Below are 11,487 nucleotides of genomic sequence, written 5' to 3'. Positions count from 1 at the left end.
AATTTTCTAAAACTTTTCCATATTTTTTTTATGTTAATTTCTTTATACAACTAAAGGACAACAACAACCACAATAACAATTATTATTATAACAACAATAGCAAACTAATGGCCAATTTAAGCAACATTTTGTATTTGTTTATTAAACAAATTATTTTATATTATTTTAAAGAAAAATGTTTTTTGTTTTTTTTTTAATTAAAACAAAAACAAGTTGCTTAAGTTTGAAAATTTCTTAAAAAAAACCAAAACCTACTGGACTTTCTTCTAAAAAAAAACAAAAACTTTGCTGCTTCTTTCTTTCTTTCTTATTTTAATAAAAAAACCAACAAAATGTTTTCTTTAACTTTAAACTTTTCTCTTTTTTTTCTATAATTTTAAGAAACTTTTATTGTTTATTATTTTATAATTTAAGTTTTAATTTTTTTTTTTAATTATTATTATTTTTTTCTTTATTTAAATAATTTTTTTAATTTTTTGCTTTTTGAGTTTGTATAAAAAAATTTTTTTTTAATATTAATAATAATTTTTTAATTAATTTAAATATCTATTGGTTTAACCAAAATATCTTTAATTAATAATTATTTAGAATTTTATTTACCAACACACAACCCGCCAATTAAGCGTAAAATCAAAATATTACTTTTTTTCTTTAAAATAAAATTAAATATATAAAAAAACAACAAAAAACAATTGAACAAAAACTTAATAATTTAGTTTTTTAAAACGTTTGTTAGGAGTTTTTGTTAAAGTAAACATTTAAAACAAAAAAAAAAACTTTTTCCAAACATTTCTTTAAAAAAAAAATTTATATATTTGTTTAATTTATAAATAAGTTTTATTATTAAATTTAACATTTACTTTTTTTTTTCTTTGAGTTCTCTAGCTTGATGTGTATTTTTTTTTTCTTTTAACTAAATAAACTTAAATTAAAGTAAATTTAATTTTTTCCGCTATAATTTTTAATAATTCTTAAACTGTTTTTTTTTTATTGTTTAATTAATAAGTATTTTTTTTGTATAATTGTCTTTAAAAGTTTAAGTAAATTTATCTACAAGAAAATGCAAATTTATTATAGAAACAACAACAACAAAACAAATTAATTTTTAAACATTACAAGAAATATAAAAAATAATAATAATATGAAACACAGTTTTTGTGCAAGTAAAATCTTAAAAAAATATTAAAGTGTTTTTGTCTTTTTTTTAATTTTTTCCTTTTTATTGAATATTTTTAGTTAAATCCTTTTAATTTAAAGAAATATAACAACACTGCAGCTAAAATTTTCCTTTAAATCCTTAAAACTACTTGAAATATTAAAATTTTAGTCATTTTTTCACATTATTTTAAATAAAATTTAATAAATCAATATGGCAACTCTAGTCAATGAAATTTTCAATAGATTTCCAATACCAGAAATTTTGTAAGTTAAAAAAAAACTTTAAGAAATTAAAAAAAAATTGCAAATTTTAAATAGATTTTAAAATTGCATAAAAAACTATTTAAAAATTTAAATATGGCAACTCTGTCTAATTTGCATGGAAAATTACAATTTTCCATGGGGGTAAAAGGATCAATAAATTGTACTGATGGCCTACACACTTTCGTATTCACTAGTAAGTGTACTAGTATTTTAATAAGTCAGTGGACTAGATCTTTGACTAGACTATGGCCCCTATTCTGAAATTCAATTTGAATCGAAATTTTATCCATTTAGCAACTTTGGTATTCTGCATTTCGATTCGACTCTCGAATCGACAACAACTTACAAAAACGTAATTACGATCAAAATGCAGAATAAACATACAATCGTAAAGCACTGAAACGAAATGGTATTGCTTACGATTCAGTTTTTTAGTTGGAATACCTTTTTGTCGATCGTTGGGGTGAATATTTTATAGGGGTAAAACTACTAATAACTTCTACAGCCATTTTCTATTGGCCCCTTTTCTGCATTTCAATTTGAATCGAAATTTTCTCCGTTTGGAACATATAAACAACAACTTACAAAAACGTAATTACGATCAAAATAAACACACAATCGTAAATCATTGAAACAAAATGGAATTGCTTTGTCTTTTTCTTAAAATTCAGTTTTTTTTGTAAGAATACCTTTTTGTCGATCAAATGCGTAACTGACGTAATTCAGTTCTGGCTGGAGGAAGACCCTCATGCGTCATTGCCATTATCGCTTAAGGGTAATCAGGACGTCCTTTTTGCTCTACCTTCCAGAGTTTTAAGTTTTCAAACTATCGCATTCACTAGTGGACTAGTAATGTAATAAGTCTGTGTGGACTAGGTTTTTGACTAAGCTATGTGTGTGAAAAATCTATTATTTAATCTGTTGACTATACAATTGAATAGTTTATGGGCCACATACTAGTAATAGTCTATTGACTATGGATACGGCTATTGGCTAGATTATTGTCTAACCTACTGACTAGTCGATTGTCTAGTCTATTGACTTGTCTATGGATAAGTCTATAAATAGTCTATTGACTAATCTATAGAATATCCTATTGACATATCTTTAGATGAGTCCATATTCTACCTTATTGACAGTTCTGTCAAGTCTACGGATGAGTTAAATGACAAGTCTATTAACCAGCCTATAGACTAGTCTATCTACTTATCAATGAAATAGTCTTATAACAAGACTATAGGTTCATTCATTGACTAATCAATTGAGTCTATTGTTTAGTCACTTGACTATACCATATATTCGTCAATTGACTAGCCCATATTCTACTCCATTAATTAGACTGCAGAGCATTATATGGACAAGTCTATGGACTGTTCTATGGAATAGTCTATTGACTACTATATTGACATATGTTTGGATTAGACCATATTCAACATAATTGACTAGTCTGTAGACTAATAAATGGTCAAGTCTATGGATCAGTTAAATGACAAGTCTATTTACTAGTCTATCTACTTGTTAATGGAATATTCTTATAACTAGACTATAGAATCATCTATTGATTAATCGATTGATTTATATATGAACAAGTCTATTGTTTAGTCTCCTGACTATTCCATAGATTCGTCAATTGACGTATATAAGGACAAGTCTATTGGCCAGTCTATAAACTAGTCTATGTTATAGTCTATTGACTAGTCTATGTTATAGTCTACTGACTAGTCTATGAAATAGTCTATTGACTAATCTCTTGATATATCTGTGGGCTAGTCTCTTGAGCAGTCTATTGACTATTCTATGGATTAGTCTAATAACTAGTTCATACTATACTTTATGGACTAGTCTGTATTCCATATTGAATTGTCTAGTCCAGTCTACGAAATATTTTATTGACTAAACTATAAAATCACCTAAGACCACTTTATAGTCTAATCTATTGACTTATCTATGGAATATTCTATAATTACTATAATCTAGAAAATGTTATTTAACAATAAAGATAACGGACTTTAAAACTTAGGCAGGATTATTAAAAATCCTACCAAATATGTGAGTTTTTTTGCTTAATTACATGGCAGCCCTGGCAAATAAAATTTCCAAAATGTGCCTAATAGTCTCTTCAAATAAATAATAACACTTTCATTAAAATCGGCTAGATACTTCCAGACATATTTATATTTTAAGAAAATAATTCAAATTCTTTGTAAATTGTGTTAAAAAAAGAACTATACGAAGTTTACTTTTTGTGTTAAAAGTTTGCTTATAACATAAGAAAAAAGTTCTGAAAAGCTATGTTGGTAAAAGCTCAAAATGTCCTCTTTCATTTAATACCTATTTTATCTTTAACGGTCCAGTAGTTTAAGAGTTATAGCCGATTTTTCGAAGATATTTTAAAAACAAAAATATTTGCAAAAATGAATGCAAGTTAAACAATAGATGGCGCTGAAATGACATCTTACCAGTGCTGCCAAGTTTGTGGAAATTTAAGCATATCTTAAGAATACCTAAAAACGCTTATAACTCGGAAACTACAGGTTAAAAATTAACAAATGATAGCTCATTGGAGAGGTGTGAAAAATAAGTTTCATATAGATATAGTAATGTAATGAAAAAGTTAAAAGTTTGACAGTTAAATAGGGGAAAACTTTTTACACAAGTATTAGTGTTTAATAAGATGTTAAATCTTAGTTAAAAATGGCTTTAGGTTAAATGATCTTAAAGAACTAGAGATAAATCTTTGTTTTACTTCTAACAACTTACAAACATTTGAATTGAAAACCGTTTAGATGGGATAAAAGACTATTGTCCTGTTTTTGGTATTTTTGCACATGATTAAGTTTAATATGCTACATTTTAAGTTATAAACTAAAACTAGATTTCATTAGCTTTCAAATGTTACTAATTTTACTTAAAACGATCTAGTATTAGCCGAGTTATGTTGGTTTTTAGGTATAGACTCTATACTATAGAGTAAATTTACAAAACTTGGCAGCACTGTTTAAGTGTTCGAATAGCGCCATCTATTGTTTTATATGATTCGAAACCTATAACCTTATATTTTGCCTACCAAACACATAAATCGAAAATCGTCTAGAACTCTCTTAATACTCAACAGATCGCATTGAAATTTATGTTGGAAGAAAGTTAAGAATTTTATATAAAAGTTAAGTATTAATTTAAATCAATAAAATTTTTATTTAAGATATTATTTAGTATTAAAACTTTAACAAGTTTTTAAAAGATTTGTTCTTTAAAAAGTAAAAATTAACCAAACCTATTGGTTCCGTTCGTTTTAGTAGTGAAGTTATGAAAGTTTTGAAGTATTTTCGGTTTATTTTTTTTTATATAACAAAACAGATTTCTAAGAAAACAATAACAGTTTAACAAATTAATAGTAGTTATATTAAACAATAAGTTTATGTAGGTAAATGTCTTAGTAATGAAAACAAATTCATAAATTTAAAGAAATAAATAACATTTGAGTAACAATAACACAAAAATAATGACCACTTTTTTTAATTAACAATAAAAAAATAAATAAATCAATGACAAGAACAAAATAACAAAGTTTCACTTAAAAAATACAATAATTTAAATTAAATAAACAGAAAAAGAAAACAATACAAATGTAAGTAAAACAACAGACCACCATTAAACTTAAAAAAACATAACATTAATAATAAAAATTATTATTTTTTTTAATTTCTAACAAACATTATTTTATAATTTCATAATTTTTTTTTTTTTAATTTTTCTTTATTAAGTTTCGTTATAACATAATTATTATTAAAACAAAAATTTTAGTGAAAATTATTATTTTAAAACAAAAATTCTAAAAATTATTGTAAAAAACAAAATTTGAGTATGAAAGTAAAATCTCGTTAAATTAATTAATTAAATGAAAAGACAAACGAACATCATTATTAAGAGTAGTACTATAAAATTAAAAAAAAAACAAGTGAAAATCCCCTAAAAAATTTAATACTTAAGCACACTTTAAAAAAACATATTACAAAAAAATAACATATAAAAAACAAACAACAACTACAAAAAAAATTAATTTAAAAAATAAAAAGAAAATTATAAATTCTCATAATTTTAATTTGGGTTTTTATTGCAAATGAAAAAAGGAACCTAAAAGCCGTGATACACGGTTGTCAGATCTTACAACGTTGTCAGTAAAATGTTCAGAAAATGTATTTTTCTAAATTTCTATATTATTACTTGAAATTATTATTGAATTCCCAGAGTTATTAGTGATCATAATAAAGACAACAAACACTTTCAAAAGACTTTCTAAATCCCAGCTAAATTGAATAATCTATTAGTATGGCAACCCTATTAAATTTTATAATTCCCTTAAAAGTCCAGTGTATCGATCAATGAGATAACATTTCTTAACTAGTCAATAAACTCATCTATTGTCTAGTCTATTACCTAAAGATTAGTATGGCCTATGGATTAGACTAGTCTCTAGACTAGTATGGCCTATGGATTAGACTAGGCTCTAGACTAGTATGTCCTAGTGATTAGTCTACATAATAGTTCTCTATTGAACTAATATAGGGACTAGTCTATTGGCTAGACTATGATTATTCTATTGACTAATCTACTGTTCAAAAGTACTTTTCAGGAATAGAAACTATTCTTTCGAATAACACTCTAATCCCAGCTAAATGGAATAACAAATTAGTGTGGCAACCCTTTGAAATAGAAAACAGTCTATTCTATTCTATAACAGTCTATCTATCTTAAATTTTTCCAGGCTTAATTATATAATAAATAACAATGGCAACACTATTAAATAAACATTTTTCAAAATTCCTTAAAGTGGCAAATATCGAACGTTATAACATTCCTTAAAATTGCTTCTTAATTCCCAAAGACAAACTTATTTTAAAAAACACTGTATATCCCAACCAAATAGAATAATAAATTGGTAATGCAACCCTTTGAAATAGTAAATTTAAAAGAATTCTAAAAGTACCATCTATCAAACGATGCCTAAAACATGTTTACTTGCTTCCCTGCTTAATTGAACATTAAGTAACAATGGCAACTCTATTAAATAGGCATTTTTCCAAATTCGTTAAAATGGCACCTATCGAATTATAAAACATTCTTTCAAATTGATTCCAAATTCCCCAAGTTATTGGTGATCATATAAAAAGGAAAAACAAGTTCAGAAAACAACTTAAAACCCAGTTAAATCGAATAATAAATTCATATGGCAGCCCTAAGAAATAGTAAATTTTATAGTCTCTATAGAACGACATAACATTTCTTGAAATTGGTTTGATATTAGTAATCATAACTAAGTCAAACATATTTCAAAAACAAAACTTTTCCTTATTACTGCCATCCCAGCTAAAATAAATCATAAACAAATATGGCAACTCTATGAAATTATATATAACTCATATTCCTCAAAGTATCCCTTATACAGCGACACTTCTTCTATTGAGTTCAAAAAACCTAATGCAATTGTTTTACTAAAATACCAGCTAAAATAAACCAAAAATAGTATGGCAACCCTAAGAAATTACAACTACAACATCCTTAAGGCCTTAAACGTTTAAAAAATTTCACAGATATTTTGTGGTTAAAGTACAAAGTTTCCGAAAAAAATTGTACAGTAATGTTGTAATCCCAGTTAAACTAAACAATAAATTTATATGGCAACCTTAGCAAATATAATTTCTGACAACTACCCTAAATTCAGAACTCTCCTTTAAAACTGATTTTATCAAAATCGGTTTAATAAATCCCAAGATATTTGCTATTAAAGATAAAACGAAAAACTGTTACAAAATTATGTTAAAACTGCAAATTTTTAATATTTACAAAATTTACTTAAATTAACCTTATTTAAAGGAGTAATATGTTGCTATTGTATTATTTCTAATTCCGTATGATTTTCTCTTTTATTTAACACCTCTTGCAATTCAAACGGTTAAGTAGTTTCCGATTATAGGCTATTTTTAACAAGTGTCTTAAAATTGAAAATTTTTGCTCAAACACAATCACACTAAACAATAGATGGCGCTGTACGGACATTGTAACAGTGCTGCCAAGTTTATGGATTTTTTACGGAAACTAAACGAAATTAAAAATGAAGAATAACTTAAAAACTACTGGATCAATTTTAACAAATGAGGTATCATTGGAAAGCTTATAAAGTGTAGTTTAAGATATTTAACTATTAATTGTAAATTAAAGTAGTAATTTCGAATTATTTGAATAGTTTATATAAATGACTTGTAAAAATTTAATGAAAGTTATTGTTCATAAGAAAACCATTTTTATTAAACAGGAATTAGATTAACTTTCAAAAGCCAGCAGTTTTACTGAAATCGTTTAACTAGTTTAAGAATCCTTTAACTGCTTGCATTTTAGTATAAATTTGCATGGCTTTAAATGGCTGTCAGCGCCATCTATTGCTTAAAATGACCATAGTTTAGTATGTATTTCAACCATTTTAGATCAATGATTGTAGAACCTTTTTAACAACTTGTACTTTTATTTCAAAAACTATTTTAAAAATCTCTACTAATAATTTTATGAATTCAATAAATAACTTTTAAATACTTTTCAAAATTTTATACTTTTTTCTCCTGTTCATCCAAAAACTGCTGCAATAGACCAGCATCTATAGGTATGGTTAGTTGTTCAGAACCATCTACACTTCTTTTTGATTTAACCAATTTGTGATCTAAAAATTCGGTTAATTGAGCTCTTAAAGCTAAATCTGAACTAACCAAAAAGGCTTCTCTACAGCTCCAATATAGATCCTTAAAGTGCATGCCTATTAAAAATGAAAATTTATTAAAAAAATTCCTTAGAATAAGTTATAATTTCCATTCACTTACCTTGATAATTAGCATTTCCTTTATTTTTCAATTGATGCTTAACGATAATCATGTAAATGCCGCGAGAGTTAGTGGTCAACGATAAGAAGACACTGCGCAAAGACGATAATGCCAAGTCGCCAGAATTTTGTACTAAAAGGGAATTTTCGAAGGCGGTTTCATCCGAATATGGCAGCATAGTGGTGCAATCCCACCAAGAGAAATTAAAATGACTAAGTTTTGTGTGATCCCATACTAAAAGTTAAATAGAAAGTTAATTAAATCTTACTATTTAAGAATTATTCTCAAGATTAATAATTTCAATCACTTACACAATGGTGTATTAATATGATCCACCGATGCTAACATATGAATATTTGGAACTTTTGCCAAACGCGCCAAAATCGATTGAGCCTTTGAATTCCTTAGCATAGAACCATCAAGATTATGTACGATTAAATATAAATGTGTTTGAGGTATTAAAGCAAATTCCTCTTCAATCATATCAACAGCCTCATGAGGATTACCCGGACTAATGCCAGCATCTAAAATATCATTCGTAATACTATCGAGAATATCTTTAACTGTTAAACTAGGAAAGAAACCGTTAATTACTAGTACACATTGTTGAGACAGGACAATGCGATGAAATGATTGTAAAAGTTGGCGTTTAGAGCCTAAACCATATAGCAAAATATTATAGCCTTCGTTTAGAATATAAAGCCATTTGGGAAAATATGATTTATATTCTTCCATAATGGCATTTATGGAGCTTTCATGTTCGCTAGACAATTTCATTTCTGCCAAAAGTGAAAATAAACGATCAGCCGGTAAACGTGGATTTTTCAAACGATCCAAGGTGTGATCAGATGTAAGAATTTTACTGCTAGAGTGTGATTGAAAATAGCTTTCACATTCGGGTACGTAGTCGGCATTTTTCTTAACACGTGATGATTGCCTTAAACGAGCCGCAGAGGGGGTTTTGGGTAATACGGGCACTACTATGGGTTTACGTCCCTTGCAAGGTGTTTTAGGCTCATCATCTGCTTCATTGTCGTCTCCTGAGGAGTCACTATCACTAGAGGAACTTTCACTACCCGACGGAGCAAAATCACTTTCATCCCCAGAGAAATCAGAACCAGAAGCTGCTTCCACCAGCTTGGCAATTTCTATTAAATTTGTAAAATTATTTCAATAAACTAAGAATTGTTGCTGCATTTTTTCAAAACTTACGATTTTTAACTTTATTACGCACTCTAGAAGGAGTTTTAGGTTCCAATGTCTTTTTGGCTCTTTTACCATCTGGTGTCTTACCCAGCCGACCAGGGGTCTTAGGTGTTTTTGGTGTTGTCGGCATTTTAGGTGTATTCATAGCAGCCAAAGCCATACCACCCTTTTTCTTTGGAGTATTAAAACCAAACATTTCTTTGCCCGCCAGCTCTACTTCATCCTCTAGTAATTGTAAATCACCTGCTTTAGGTTTGGCCACAGTATCGATAGCAAAATCTGTATCTTCCTCTTCATCGTCAGTGACTTCAGTTCGAGCATTTGATTGTCTTTTACGATTACTACTACGACCTCCTCCAGAATCTAAGACAAAATCTCCCGCATACCTTTTATTAGGGCTTATCGTGCGTCCCGACCTTCTACAGGTCTTAGACGTATCCAAGGTATTTTCTTCATCGGTATCTTCCACCAAAACTTCAAAGGGCTCATCAGCTGCTGAGTTAGAGGCTGAACTTTCTGTATTTGTTTCATGATGCATTAAATTTTCTACGGCTTTTAAACTTTTCGATTTCGGAGTTTTCGTTTTGGCAGCATTTTGTTTTTTGGGAGTTTTATAATCTTGTTCCCGGCTATTTATTTTTGTGGGTGTGGTAGACATTGTACTTTACAGGCCTTGATAAGTTTTATATATTGTTTAATTTAGTTTTTAAATTTCTGTTCACTGATTTAGTTTGTTGTTTGCAATTTTTAAGCAGATGTTTACATTAAAGCCCTGTGCCGACCAATATTAACGGCGTACAAAGCAGGCAATTGTAACAACGGCGGAGGATAAAAATCGTGTTTTCAGTTATTTTTAAATTTTCAACGATTTTAAATAATTAAGAAGTTACCAACCGGAAAATGGTGCTGTAAAATGGATTTCCTAAAGGCATTATACACTAATTCTGAAATAATTTCTTAGAATCGGTTTATACAAGTTAAAACTTTCCATTAACATACTTTTACAAAGGAGCAGTTTTAAGCTGAAAAGTTTTCGGCGGCTTTGATATTTTGCCCGCCAGCTAGTCTTAGTCGCCTTGATGCGGGTCTCTGGTTTACATTTTTGGCAGCTCGGTTTCTTTTTGCGCCATTTGTAAACAAAACTAGGGTGTTTTGTAAACAGGGTGTTCACGAAATATCAATAATTACGTTCATTTTTAAACAGGCAGCTTAAAGTTATGTTTATTTTAAAATTTAGTTTATTTAAATTTGAATATTTTTTATAAAACAAGAGAATTTATTAAAAATGTAAGTTAGTATAAATATATAAGTAGAAATAGCAAATATAAAAGAAAATTACAATTAAATAAAAAATCCAAAAAATAATATATTCTAAATTTTAAAACTACACCAAATAGAAATAAGATTTTCTTATTCCTATTCTCTTAGTGGAAATTATCTATATTTCTTTACTAAAATTACAATAAATTTATATTTGTTTTTAACTTCCGTTACAATATTTTTTGTATCAAATATTAATTACCCACTTTAAAAACGAGTTCAATAACAAATTTATATATAAAATTTTGAACTCTTTAAATTAAACATTTACAAATTTCCAATTCAAAATTTAAGTTCATTCAACTAATTTCGTTTAAAATGTTCATAAAAAAAATTACATATTTTTCTTCACATACCTTAAACAAGTGCAAATAAAATTTTCCCCCAACAATTCAATAAAAATTTGTAACAAATTAAATGTAGTACTTAACAATCAAGAAAAACCCAGCAGGATAATTTAACCACATAACTTCACACAAAGTCATACCGTGTTGGAGATAAAAGTAAAAAAGAACTATTTTATTTATAACATGTAGAAGAAGCACAAGAAGAAGGAATCAATTTTTATCCATCTCTCCCCGTTCTTGACAGGAAAACAAAGTACAATTATACACACATGTATAAATTACAAAACACAGTGGGACTTCTATCAAATGATAAATAATGCACT

General features: G+C 27.4%; 1 protein-coding gene across 3 annotated transcripts in view; it reads right to left on the bottom strand.

The window, feature by feature from the left end:
• Positions 1 to 7,603: 7,603 nt before the first annotated feature.
• The window catches only part of LOC111687909 (origin recognition complex subunit 2), a 29,557-nt gene continuing 25,673 nt past the window's right edge, over positions 7,604 to 11,487 (bottom strand). Inside the window, exons 2-6 of one of the 3 annotated variants that reach the window (XM_046948288.1) lie at positions 10,497 to 10,705; positions 9,504 to 10,441; positions 8,603 to 9,439; positions 8,292 to 8,525; positions 7,604 to 8,227 (exon numbers count right to left, since the gene is read on the bottom strand). In XM_046948288.1, the coding sequence (XP_046804244.1) occupies positions 8,022 to 8,227; positions 8,292 to 8,525; positions 8,603 to 9,439; positions 9,504 to 10,155 (1,929 nt within the window). In that variant the 5' untranslated portion in view covers positions 10,156 to 10,441; positions 10,497 to 10,705 and the 3' untranslated portion in view covers positions 7,604 to 8,021. Of the gene's footprint in view, positions 8,228 to 8,291; positions 8,526 to 8,602; positions 9,440 to 9,503; positions 10,706 to 11,487 lie in introns of all 3 variants that reach the window. The other 2 variants (XM_046948287.1, XM_046948289.1) reach the window with 2 other exon arrangements.

The sequence above is a fragment of the Lucilia cuprina genome, chromosome 4 (assembly GCF_022045245.1).
Source record: "Lucilia cuprina isolate Lc7/37 chromosome 4, ASM2204524v1, whole genome shotgun sequence".
NCBI lineage: Eukaryota > Metazoa > Arthropoda > Insecta > Diptera > Calliphoridae > Lucilia > Lucilia cuprina.
This window is presented reverse-complemented; position numbering and strand designations above follow the sequence as displayed.